We start from the raw sequence: 14035 nt of genomic DNA, 5'->3' as shown, positions 1-14035 counted from the left end.
CTGTTCACAGTGACAGTTTCCTTGTCAGGAACCTGGTACATATAAGCAATAGAAACTTATGGTTCTATCTTAAAAAACTCCTCTGATGGGGCAGATGGGAGATAGGCCAGTGGATAAGATTGTGGGGACCAGATCTCAGAACACCAGAGCCCAAGTAAGTGCCAGATGAGCTTCTTACCTTAGCTCCAATTCCAGTCAGCCCAGAAGACGAGGTCAGGGCATTTCCAGAGCAAGCGAGCCAGCCAGACTCGCCAAATCACCAAGCTCTGAGTTTAACTGAGAGGTGCTGCTTCACTCAGTAATGTGAACAACTGATTGATGAAGGTTCCAGACCTCAGCTTCACCCCCCCACACACACACATACAAACACATGCCAAGATGTATGCACATAGTCACACACACAAGAAATGGAAACTAACTAAACATAAATAAAGCTTTTTTCACTTTTTCTTGTACTTAATTATCTTGGGCAAACACAAACACCCTTAAGCAATGAACCTTACCTGTTGGAATTCGAATGTTGATATTGGATAATGTGGCTAAGCCACTGCCCCATGAGAAGTAGCCGTTTGTCACCTAGAAAATAAGAATATAGGAATTAAGTTAGACTTGTGCTCCCAGTGAATAAATGGAGGACAGCTCCTTTCTGAAGCTCAAAACTGTAACGCAAGATACAGCGCAGGGGCAGAACCGAATCTGAGTGTTTAGTGGTATAAATGAGAAACAGCAAGGATGAAGCTGGAGAGGTGGGTCAGAGAGTTTACTGTTCTCCCCTCCTACAGCACCTGTACTCAGGTGCACACACACATACTACACATAAATGCACACAGGCAATACATATACACATAAAAATAACAAATAAGTAAATACATACATCTTTTTTAATTAAAAAGAATTATATTTACGTGGCATGTGGCAGAAAAGAAAGCCAGTGCTGACATCACCACTGAAGGTGAGGACATGACCAAGAGGTCTCTGAAGACCTCCTATGGGAAGTGACTGAAGATGCCACAGCTTCATCCAAGTGTGTGAGAGAAAAAAAAATGGTTTGAACCCTCCAAATAAGAGCCTGGAACACGTATGTTCACCCATAAACAAGTAGCCACACACTTCTCACAGGCCAGATACTGAACCCCACCATCTTGGACTGGCCTGGGAAGTTTTGGGGACCTGGAAAAGAGGGTTTCTGAAATGGAAATGTTTTAGGACTCTGGTGCTTCAGTGTCCAGGAGCTCTGTCCTGGAGCCTGCTTGTCATTGACCTTTCCCTGGGATTTTCCCAGCTGCAAGTCCCCAGATGTGCTCCCAAGGCTGCCATTTCTACCTAAGTTCTACCTAAGCACACGAGGCTGTGGAAAGTATAAAGGCCAAGTTTGAAATTATATCAGAAACAGCATGGAGCAGGAGATGCTCAATGAAGCCCTACAGTACCAGTATTCATGTTGATACCAATCTCCTCCCAGATAAAACATTCTGCAGGGAAGCTTGTCAAGACTCAGGAACTTCAAAATGGAGACTCCCTAAGAATTAGGCAATAAACTCACAAGGATCAAAAAGTATCTGAAACTTACAAGATTCACAATACCAATCCATCTCTAGTATTATATAACCAGTATAGACTGAGGAGGAGACTCTCTGGTCTGTCAGGCTCCCTATAATTTGTGTAGAGAGACCCTGGGCTCCAGCTTTCCTGAGTCATCACCCATTCTGGGATGGATGTAGATTTGAGTCATCCGTGTTCCTGTAAGTAACCCCTCACCCATACTCCTGTAAATAGCTTCAATAAACTTATTGGTTGATCAAGTTGGGCTTTAACGGTGTTCTTACATTAGTTTCCTAACTGTGGTGAGTAGACATTTGTTCTGCTAGGAATAGTGTCATGGAACAACTAGATTTCCTTTAAAACAAACATATTTATAATATAATACTAGTATTTTCTGTGAGTCAGTTTATATGTGAGTACTATAGGAACGGGTTGAACACTAGTTTCTGGTAGAAGAATAAACTCAACTGGGCAATGGTGGCACACACCTGTAATCCCAGTACTCAGGAGGTGGGCAGATCTCTGAGTTCGAGGCCAGCCTGGTCTACAGAGCTATTTCCAGGACAGCCAGTTTTTGAACAAAGACAAACAAACAAAATGAATGATAAACTCAGCAGGGTACACTTTGAAAACTGTCAGGCCTGTGGTCATGGTGAAGAATCTCTGAAGACACATTTGGGACCCTGTCACAGACTTCAGTCTAGAGAGTAACGTAAATGCTTCTAGCCGTGTAAGAACCTAAGAGATAAACTAACCTTTATCGCGATATCGTCTGTCTCTGCCGGCCGAAGCCGTCGTGCTTGCTCATAGCTGTCCAGGTGGTATCTTCCAGGCTGCTTCCTGTTTATCGGTTTTGATTGCTGCATTCCAAATAGAAAAGGTCAGAAGTTGAAGCATTATAAAAACACTGACATTTTCCCAAGCACTTACTCATGCTGCTAGTTCACTTCAATTCCAATAATAATAATAATAATAATAATAACAACAACAACAACAACCAAAGGGAATGTCAAATTTTAGTCCTTTCTATGGCTTCTCCACAAGAGCAAATAGTCAAAAAATATTTAGCTGAAAATTTAAAGCTAATTGATTAGCCCGTTGGGAAAATGAAAAGATGAAGACATAGCACTTGCAAATGATAGTGGGAAGGGTACTGGTCTTTGGCACTTGTTAGCTTCAGCCTAGTCCAGAAAACCTGAACCCTTGCTTCAGTGAGAGACCCTGTTTCAGTGAATAGTCAGAGAGTGAGAGAGGACAGAGATGCCCTCAGCAAGCTTCTCTGTATGCACAGGCTTGTGCACTCACCTCCCTACCCACACACGCACAGTCCCTCCTCCCCACACACATCCATGCACACTAAAACACAGACATGGACACCAATGAATAAATAAACATTTTAAACCCTGTGTATTATAAAGAGCCTGATCAGATTAACCGTGAGCAAATTACAGTCCACCTGGGAGAACCATCATCACACTTACAAACATTCCGGGAGGACAGTGATCATCTTTGGAAATTATGAGGTGCTTGAACCTGACATATGCTTGTAAGTCAGACTGAGTTAGAATGCACCCAGAAATCTAATGTGGACTGTCAAAAGAAGATCTAGGATGCTTTTCGTACAGAAAGATGGAGAGTGTGTCACCAAGAGACCTACAGGTGTTGGGGTGTGATCTGCTCTACTTCAAAGGTTGTCACACTCTTCTCTGTCAGCAGACTGGCCTATCCACAGCCAGGAAGCCAGCAGCCATAAGTGGGGACGGGAGTGTCTCTGTCTGTAAAATGTTTGCAAGCAAGTATGAGGACCTGAGTTCAATTCCCAGAACTCTCACTTTAAAAAAGCTGGATGTGGTGGCTTGCAGTCTCAGCACTGAGGAGGCTGAGAGAGGCCAGCTCAACCCAGTTCTAGGCCAGGGAGAGACAATTACAAAACAAAGTAGATGGCATTGAAGTAATGGCGGCCAACACTGGCCTCTACCACAGGAGCATAGAGACACATGTGCTTGTACACACACACAAACACACACACAGAGAGAAACAGACAGACAGACAACACACACGCAGAGAGACACACACAGAAAGACAGCACACACAGAGAGAGAGAGACAGACAGCACACAAGGAGAGACAGACAGACATGTACACGTATACATACATATGCACCCACATGCACACAGAAGGGCTGGAGATGCAGCTCAGTGGTTAAGAACCCTGGCTTCTCTACCTAGCAGTGTTCCAAAGCAGATACTGAGACTCATAACCAAACCTTTGGCAGAGTGCAGGGAATCATATGAAAGAAGGGGAGTTAGTATGACATGGAGAGGACAGGAGCTCCACAAGGACCAAATATATCTGGGCACAGGGGTCTTTTCTGAGACTGTTTCTCCAACCAAGGACCATGCATGGATATAACCTAGAACCCCTGCTCAGAGGTAGCCCATGGTCACTCAGTATCCAAGTGGGTACCCTAGTAAGGGGAACAGGGACTGTTTCTGACATGAACTCAATGGCTGGTTCTTTGACCTCCCCACTCCCTGAGGAAGGAACAGCCTTGCTAGGAGGAGGACTTTGCAGTCAGTCCTGAAGATACCTGATGAACCAGGGTCAAATGAAAGGGGAGGAGGTCCTCCCTTATCAGTGGACTTGGAAAGGGGCAAGGAGGAGATGAGGGAAGGAGGGTGGGGTTGGGAGGGAATGAGGGAGGGGGATACAGCTGGGATACAAAGTTAATAAACTGTAACTAATATTAAAAAAGGGAAAAAATAGGAAAAAAAAAAACCTGGCTGCTCTTCTAGAGGCCCTGAGTTCCTAGCACCCACACAGAGGTTACAACTAGCTGTGACCCCAGCCTTCTTCTGGCCTATTTGGGAACTGCACATATGTGCTGTACATACATACAAGTAGGCAAAACACTTACACACATAAAAAAGATTGTAAAAAATTTTAGAGTACAAAAGCTCAAAAATTATCCATAAATTTAGGAACAAAGTACTTCCTTATAAATAATTATGCCTCATTTAGTCAATCATTTTGTAGAGGTGATTAAAGTTAAATTTTAACAGCTTAAAACTGTTAATTTACCAAAAAAAAGCGAGTGATTCTAAAAGCATGGCACTTTAAAAAATATGTCTGTCTGTAATTTCAGGTTTAACATCTTTACAAAAGATCACATCTGTAAGAACTAGCAATGCCTGATAACTATCAGAAGGTTAATCTGAGCAAGATACTGCTTTCCCAACTCCTGTGAATTAATATTTGCCCCAAGAATCCATCGACCATCAAACAGACCAATCACAAGGCTTTGTGCAAGTGACACCACCCACAATCCCAGCCAGAAAAGCGACAGCAAAGGACCAGCTAAGGCCAGGCTGGCTAGGAAACGCTCATCTTGCATAAACATGCACATCTTGCTTTAAAAGAGGGTGTGTATGTGTGTGTGTGTGTGTGTGTGTGTGTGTGTGTGTGTGTGTGTGTGGTGATGAGATGTTATGTTAGTGTCTGTCCTCACAGATAATCCTGGGAATGATGCACAGTACATTGTGGAGTTACCAAGGCTCTTTAGGTGGATAGATCATGCACACAGCGTAGATCTCCACCTATCCTCTAACACCACCATCTTCTGGGATCCTGACTACTGTGCTAGCATTTCCCCAGAGGCTCTGAAGGATGACTTCACACTCTTCGTGAACCCAGGATGAGTTGGGAAGCAGAGTGTTGACAGACACTTGAGTCGCAGCTCCATGGATGTAACTTGAAGATGCTTTGGCTCTAGAACATCACCAGTCCTCTGTGGCAATTCTACAGCCAAAACCTAGGCTCTCGCAGGAGAGAGAGCATCCCGAGTGCTCTCAAGGAGGATTTCTACTGGTGTTATTTTCAAACATGTGGCATTTTAAAAAGCTTGTCATTTGTGGTCTGGGCCAGCCATGGTGATGGATGATCCTGGAAGGCACCAGAAGTCCAAGCTGGATTCAGTAACCAGATGTTGGACACGACTGAAGAAGATCCTTTTTCCTTCCAAAAATCTTTTTGCAGTGTAATTTTATTCTTCTGCCTCATCTCATACAGAAAATAATTCTTCATATATCTCCAACTCCATGAACCTGACCTCCACTTTCTTTGAGGTTGTCTTGCTCTGCTCACCCTGCCTCCCTGGAAGATAGTCTAATGCATTCTTTGGGAGATGAAGATCACCGAAAGTGTGAGGAGCTGGTTCTAATAAAAGATTGGACTTTCTGTAAAAACATAGATATACTTGAATGTATTTTTAAGATTTATTTTTATTTGTGCACACAGAGGGGCCAGAGAGAGTATCAGATCCCTTGGTTCTGCAATTACATGTGATTATGAGCTGCCCAACTTGAATGCTGAGAACCAAATTCAGATTCTCTGCAAGATCACCAAGTGTTCATACTGACTGAGTCACCTCTTCAACCCCACAGATTTCCTGTGTAGCCCACACAGGTATCCAACTCATGACCTCAGCGCTATAAGCTCCCTGCTCTGACCTGAAATAGCTGGCCAGCCATGTGAAAATTTATGTACACATCCACACAGCATCAAGTGTCCTTTGTAGGCCTTGCTATAACAACGTAGACAAGCGGACATAGCAGTTACTTCTCAGACCAATAATCACACCTGTTCAATGAAACAACCTAAAATAAGATTAGAAAAAAATAGAAGTAGCCAAGCAGCTGGCTTAACTTTTTTCTCAACAATTTTAAACACAGTATGAAGAAATTCTTATTATAGACGGATTTCCCTTGCAAAGGCTGAGTTCTACTCAACTCTCTGCAGCTACTTTTTGTTGAGTCATGCAAGTGGCAAATGTATTCATGTTTTATCTCAAACAGTTACATAAATGAGTAATAGTAAGTTATAATAACATGATGCATTTTAGAATAACGTGCTGACTGTACTCTTAAGGAATACATACACTGCGTTTAAGGAGTCACTTCAGAACTTAGAGGCACTCCTTTCATGAAGGGTCTGTATTTATTTACTTATTTATTTAGTGCGCATGATGTGTATTTGCGCATGTGGAGACAAGATATCGACACCAGGTATTGTCTTTCCCAGTTATCCACTGAATGGTTTGAGGCAAGGTCTCTCAGAGCACATAGGGTTGACCAGTTCAGCTGGACTGGCTGGCCTGCAAAACCCAGAAATCCTCCTATTTCTGCCTCCCCAGCCCTTGGATTACAAGCACACACTAGCTCATCTGGATTTATATGTGGATGCTGGGCTACAGATTCGGGTCCTTACGGCTATGCAGCAACCACTTTACTAAAAGAGCCGCCTCCATAACTAAATAGCCAGTCCCACTGACCTAAAAGATTATGTGATTGCCTATGTTTCATGAATTTCCATCTCTGATTCTGATGATTCTTTTTTTAGATGACAGCGTTATAAAAATATCAACTGCAAAATGCACACCCATTGATCTCCCCTAACATTAATCGCCTCCTTAACTGCCCCTGTTTCAGAGAATGTTCCACTGTCTACCCAGCAGTCAACAAATCAGAAAACATCCATCCTGGAGTCTTCTGTTTTCCTTGTTGCCATCTAATCTTTTGACACCTTTGTATTAAATGAACATAAAAAAGACACAGAGGGATCTAAGGATGTAGTTCAGTACTAGAAGGTTATTATCTTAGCATGGATGAGGCCCTGGGTCAGCCCTAAGCAAAAGAGAGAGAGAGAGAGAGAGAGAGAGAGAGAGAGAGAGAGAGAGAGAGAATGAGAGACAGAGAGAAGAAGGGAGGGAGGGGGAGAAAGAGAAGGAAAGGTAGAGAGAGACGGAGATGGAGGCAGAGAGAATATACACTGAATTTAATCAGTTCTTGACCATATTCATCACAACTGCACAAAAATCTAACCCTAGCCATCATCTCTTGCCTCTGTCATTACAATCACTTCTACTCATCCCTCAGTTCCCCTGTTTGCCCTAATGACCTTGCTCAGTAACCAAATTAACTTTTTGAACAATAAGTAAAATTCTACTATGCTTGTAATCCCAGCATTTAGGATGTGGAAGAAGAAAGAAAAATAGGGATTCAGGTCATTCTCAGTTACACAGAATTCCACTCCAGTCATGGGATAGAGTTTGGGATATACTGTCTCCTAGCCCAAATAAGCAACCAAGTAAACCTTTGCAGTGGCCTTCCACTACAACCTAAACCCTTCACATGTTCTACGAAACCCTGAGTCATTATCTTTCTTTGTCACCAGGCTCTAAACAGACTGTCATTCTGTTCTTTTATAAACCAAATCAATCCCCCACTCAAGACCCTCACATGTACTAGCTCTCCTGAAGGAACACCTTTCTGGTCCCCAGTGTCCCTCCAGAGGACAGGCATCTGTGTTCTTCAGGTCCTAGCCCAAATGCTGGCTCCTCAGAGCGACCATCAGGCAAATGGCCACCCTCATTTAGTAACTTCATTACTAGGTTGTGTCCTCTCCTTTTTTTCACACGAAAAATGGTCTTGTAATTTTAAACTAATTTATCATTTGATTCCTGGAGCTGCAAGAAAACAAGCCATGCTGGGAGAGACCTCTGCACCTGTTGAGAGCTACAACCTAGTTCTTGGCTTCAGATACACAGCAGCCAGACACACTGCAAGCCTGGTGAACACATGACAAGTGCCTGCTTTCTGCTGCGTGAAACACGTGTCCAAACAGTGCTGACTGCTTCCAGACCTCATGCAGCTATTGAGTAAATATTTGTGGCCAGCATGGGTGAACACACTGATCTACCAGTGACAAGACTCGGGTTTAAACTCTCACTCAGATTCTTCCTAATGCTTTTTGGAGCCACTGAAGCATGCAAAGCCAGTGCGCTGAGATGAAAAGAAAACAGTTCATGTACTGTACATGTTAAGCGTATCAAAAATACTTAATGAACCAGTAAGCATGTCTTAAACTAAAATGTATACTGGAGCTAAGAATGTAGGTAAAAGCAATCAACCACTCAATTCCCTTTTGAACCAGGCATGTGGTCATTCCCTCGGACTTTATAAAGACAACATTCCTATATCTGTATACTGAATTTAGATGTGTGAGGATTTATTGTTATAGAAGCATGTAGAGCCATTTTTCTTCATGTAACTTTAAGCAAATAAAGCTTACCATTTCTTTTAACTGGACTAATATTAAAGCATATAAATTTTCAAACCACCTTCTGTATACCAGAAACAACCAACCAAACAAACAAACAAACAAACAAACAAAATGAGCTCTCACCACTCCGGTGTGCTTCCTACAGGACTCGAAAGGCAGGGCGCCCTCCGCAGTTCTCCAGCTGTCCTCGCCAATCTCGTCGCTCAAGAGAAACTCATTCAACTTTTGAACGCTGCGGAAAGCAACCAACAAACACCATGTCAGGAAACTCTGTGAGGTGACTGTGTAAGAAGCACACTGACTTGCTCACTTAGAACTTCGTTACCAACATCTGACTGCAGAAACCCGGAAAGCTACAGCATTAGAATTGTCACAGGAAATGGTATTCTGGTCCTCTTGAATGACAAGTGTTCCCTTCTTATGTATGAAAGGTGTAGCTGTCGTTATGCTCTCGTGTTTTAAAAGGTGGGATCTGAAGAAACAGCCTTGTCACCCACAAGAACATCTCTCACTCTGTACCCCTGAACACAAGGCCAAGACAAGACTAGTGAATCTGAATTTCCTCATCTAATGGTGCCTGGAACACACTGCTATAGGGATTCTTGTTCAGTGAATCAAAGGATAAACAGTGATTCACACAGTATATCTGGTGGATCCAATTCTCCAATTTCTCCCTTCTAGTATGCACACAAATCTCACTGAAGCTTTTACAGAATACATGAGCCCTAAAGTTGCTGACCGTCAGAAGCCATGACTCCTCAGCTACACTGGGAGTGGAAAGAACATTCTCTTCTCTAGGTAACACCCTGTCATCTTTAATTGTCAGCTTGACACACCCTAGAGGTACCTGAGAATGGAGTCCCAATTGAAAGATTTCCTAGATCAGACTGACCCGTGGTTGAGTCTGTGGATTGTCTTGATTGTCAGTTGATGTGGAAACGTCCAGCCCACTGTGGGTGACCCAGCATTTCCCTTGGCAGGTGTCCCTGAACAGAATCAAAAGGCTGGCCAAGCATAGCCCTCCAGTTGAGCCAGCAAGCAGCATTCCTCTACAGCTGATGCTTCAAGTTCCTGCCTTGACTTCCCCCAACCATTGACTCTAAGTTGTCTTGAGTCACATTATTTTACCATGGTAACATTAATGAAACTAAGACACATCCAGTTACAATGTAAATAGACGGTACCTAGTGCTAAACCTCTGAGCCTCCCTGTGCTCTTCATCTGGGCTCTCTGGATGAAGGCCCACAGACTACTGTGTTATCATCGCCCAGTACTGTCTGTTATTCCCACCCCCACCCCCCAGTCTGTGAACACCTTTAAAAGCAAAGCTCTCCTAGGTCTATCTGAATGTGTGCATCATGATTCCTCAGTGATGCTAAGAGAATAAGTGGCTAATAAATACTAAAAGCGCCTCCTGCTTATGTAAGGTCCTTTCAGGATCCACTGAGGTGCTATCTATGGAAAACGCACAAACCCTTTACCTTTACTATGGTAAAGTGATTCCAGCCAAAGTTCTAGGGTTCTCTTCTGCCCTGCAAACCCACTGATTTAAGAAGCCTTCTCTTAGATATCAAGTGACATACATTCCTTTGCCTTTCAACGTGTTCCCCATCATCTTAGAGCCTCATCCTCTGATAATTCTGCTGTCAGTATCATCTCCCCGTCCACACAGAAGCACCTTTGGTTGCACAAATACACTAGACTTTTAGGATACGCACACCTCCCTTGTACAGTCTGCTACCTCTGGCTAGCTTCATTTTTCCTCTTTTCCTCTCTCTCAAGAGACATTTAGCCTCTTAGAGTTAGCAAGCATAATCACATCCTTCAGACCATCATAAACCAGATAGCCTCCCTTCTCTTTAAATAAACTCATGGCTGTCTACATGCCACATCTTTCTGTATATAGGTATTCATTTTGCTCCCTGGCCTCTTGAAATCCACAGTGGACTCCCTGCTGCTGTCCATCTATATCTCTTCTCCTCAGTTACTAAGGCAACCTGTCTACTTCAGAGAATGTAGACCTGCAGAAGATGCCTGGGTATTAGGTGTTTAAAATGGTGATAAATGAGTAAAATGGAGATTTGTAAAAAGATCTACAGTATTTAGGCACTGCTTTGGGCCATGTCTATGCATTGTCTTGTTGTATCAACCTTCAGAAGCAGGTGATACTATGGTATTCATTTGATAAACGAGAAAACTGAGCCTCACATAAAACAAGTCAACACATTTGAAGTTAAACAATAAGTACTTTATGCCTAGAATTTGAAAGTAGGCATGTTTGATACCAGTAAGTTTTTTAACCTGTCTTCAACACTGTCAAGTTCATTATTTTGTTAATGTCTAATCTGTTTAGGTAAATGACAGTTTTATGTATATACATTTACCTGTTCACTCTTCAAATGCTACCTTGATTCCTTAATATTTCTTTTGTTTTGATTATGCATCTGTTATGGGTATTTGTGTCTGTGTGAGTGCAGTTACCAGGAAAAGCCAGAAGAGGGCATCAGATCCCCTGTAGCTGCAGTCACGGAGGTGGTGAGTTGTCCAAGATGGGTGCTGGAAACCTAACCTGGGTCCTCAAGGAGAATAGTATGTGATCTTAACTGAAGAACCATCACTCCAACCCTTTGAATATTACTTTGGATCTTTAGACACAACTTGAAAACCTTGGACAGGAGTTACATTAATGCAGAATAACTAATTTTGTGACTGATGGTTGCATGGTTTTTTATAGAGATTATGAAATCTTGTGAATTGGAATACAGAGACCTGGCCAAGGTTTAATCATGCTTGATAATAAAATCAGTAACTATTTATCTTACAGATGGTGAATGAGGGACTTGCCAAGAAGAAACATCTCTGAGGGTCACACAAGAGGAAAGACAAAGTTTGTCATTGTTGATGTTACTTTACTCTGGAAATGAGAGATTTCTTTAATAACATTTTTTTTCCTCTGGCAAATATCTTTGGACATAGTTAGTGCATTACACATCAAATACCAAATACCTATAAGGAATACTACATATTCTACTCCAGAAGAGAAAAACACATAAATCCTAAGGGAGTGAACAAATAAGTTTAACATTGTAAAATCACTCTTATTCAAGTACTTTTGTGTTTTTGAGACAGGATCTCGGGTGGCCCACATTGGCCTTCAACTGAGCATGTAGCAGAGGGTAATCCTGAGCTACTGATCTTCCTGCCTCTACCTCCCAAGTCCTGGGATTAGGACCATGTGCCACCATGCCTGTTATTTTTATGAAACCTTTATTTTATTTAAATTTTATGTGGTGTGTGTTTCGCCTACATTTACATATGTGCACCACTTGCCTGCCTGCTACCTGCAAGAGGCCGGAAAAGGGTGTTGGATTCCCTGGACCTGGAGTGAATTTTTAAATAACAGATGACTTTTCTTTAGTCTGTTTTTTTACATTTTACCTTAAAATTCAAGGAGGCTGAGAGGGTGAGGCTGTGCCAAGACAGCTTGTATCATATTTATCTCTCCTCCACCTTGTTATAAACACAATGGCAAGTATATTGCATGTTCGCATGCTCCACGCAGTGAACATTACAAAGGTTCCTGGATATTGATTTGATTTAAACCGTTCCAAAAGAAAGTGTAGGACTTATCCCGGAGTTGAGGATTCCACAAGGCATTGAATTTCCCTCCAGCAAAGAGGTTTCTCACAGGCACACATACCAGAAGTGTATGTGTCTGCTTCAGCTCATTCTAACCCGGCAAGTTTCTGAATGTACTTAAGAGTCCAGTAAAGAACTTATGAGTTCTAGAGTCCTGAAGAGGAGATTTCAAAATCAGCTGACAAAGTCTCAAATTATAAACAGGCGGCTCAGCTAACTGCAGGCCAACTGGCACTAGAGATTGGTCACGGGTTCCCAGGCACTGGAGCAAATGCGGAGGACAGTCAACACTGGGAAAATGCCTGTTTGGGTTCCCAGAACCAGTACCCAGAGGGAAAAAAATCTGGCCACTTCGACTGACCCACCTCCTCTGTCAGACCTGCAGATCAACCCCAGAACATCATTTTGGAGAAGTGAGCTTTTAGAAGCACATTCTATTTGTCCTGTGGCTTGGGGAAGCTGGCCTGGGGCCCTGAAACCATGCTGGGCTTTATCAAACTGGCAAGTGCCTTTTCACCAAGAGAGATAGAGGTGGAGGGCTAGGAGAAATGCACAGAGGTTATTCCTCACCTTCCACCTCCCCAGCTCTTACTAACAGGATTGTTAGTGGGTTTGAGGAAGAGTTCTTTTAATCTTTCTCAAATCAACTCTCAAAGTCCTTTTAATGTTTGGCAAGCTCCTTATTTCAGAGGCATGATATTTTGTGAGTTATAGACGCTTTTTATTTCAACTTCTAGTGCAAAGTCAAGCTTCAATTAATTAAGACTGCAACCATGGAAGGGATAGCCATTAAATGGAAAAAAAACGAAAATAAGGACCAAAATAGCAGACTCTGGCCATTTATCAGTTTTATTGTTTGAAGTGGCTTCCCTTCCAGAGTGCTGCCTAATTTGGAAGCATGGCTACAGAACTGCAGTCAGTGATCTATGTAAGCCATCCCAAAGGCAGAACAATGGGAGAAAAAAAATGAGGGTAGCTAAGGCCAGAGGGTCTGGGCTCTAAAGCCCGATAGCTTCCGAACGGTTACCGACAGCCTGGCCCAGAGAAAAGAACTGAAGTTCTGTTAGGGTCCCATCTCCCCCACCTGGCCCTTTCAGGCTAGTTCACCTGCTTTGTACCATTTTCCAGCATTTAGTCATTGTCAACTCAATATAAACAGTTGCCTACACTCAATGTATTGAAACATCAAACTCTAGGTTTCTCAGTAGCCCACGGGCCTTATGGAAATGATTTCCTTTTGAAATGTTCTACGTCGCTGTCAATCATAGAATGCACCTTAAGGGGCACCCCTTAAGCGTTCAAGCTTTCTTCAGTGTTAGAATGTGTAGACATTTCCTTCAGAGCTCACACAGAAATGTGGCAAAGCTGCCTGCAGCACACCCTGAGATTCTATTAGATATATCAACATCGCAAAGTAAGAGAGAGAGAGAGAGAGAGAGAGAGAGAGAGAGAGAGAGACTGCCTTGTCCATAAGGTAGTCTGGGACAGCAGATGCTGGCACAGACAGCACAGGTGGCTTGTGAACTTATTTGTGTCTATGGTACAAATGCAAAACAGTCACCATCAAATGACACCTCCTTTTGTAGCCATGCGTTATTGCCAATTATAACCGAGACAAAGTTACTCTGCTATAAGCATAGCTAAGAGAAAATCAACTATTTTCAAAGAATATGAGCTGAGATTTTTTTTTTTTTTTGGCAGACTAAACTGCAATCAAAGTAGCACACTCTTGGTTT

General features: G+C 42.7%; 1 protein-coding gene across 2 annotated transcripts in view; it reads right to left on the bottom strand.

Annotated features, from left to right (window-relative positions):
• Abcc9 (ATP binding cassette subfamily C member 9) overlaps nucleotides 1–14035 on the bottom strand; it is a 107510-nt gene that overhangs the window by 60466 nt on the left and 33009 nt on the right. For both annotated transcript variants that reach the window (XM_055605663.1, XM_055605664.1), the window contains exons 15-17: nucleotides 8784–8892; nucleotides 2298–2402; nucleotides 504–576 (exon numbers count right to left, since the gene is read on the bottom strand). In XM_055605663.1, the coding sequence (XP_055461638.1) occupies nucleotides 504–576; nucleotides 2298–2402; nucleotides 8784–8892 (287 nt within the window). The remainder of the gene's footprint in view (nucleotides 1–503; nucleotides 577–2297; nucleotides 2403–8783; nucleotides 8893–14035) is intronic.

The sequence above is a fragment of the Psammomys obesus genome, unplaced genomic scaffold, assembly GCF_907164565.1.
Source record: "Psammomys obesus unplaced genomic scaffold, mPsaObe1.curated_primary_1811, whole genome shotgun sequence".
Taxonomy (NCBI): Eukaryota; Metazoa; Chordata; class Mammalia; order Rodentia; family Muridae; genus Psammomys; species Psammomys obesus.
Note: the sequence above shows the minus strand (reverse complement) of the source record. Positions and strands in the feature narration are given on the sequence as shown.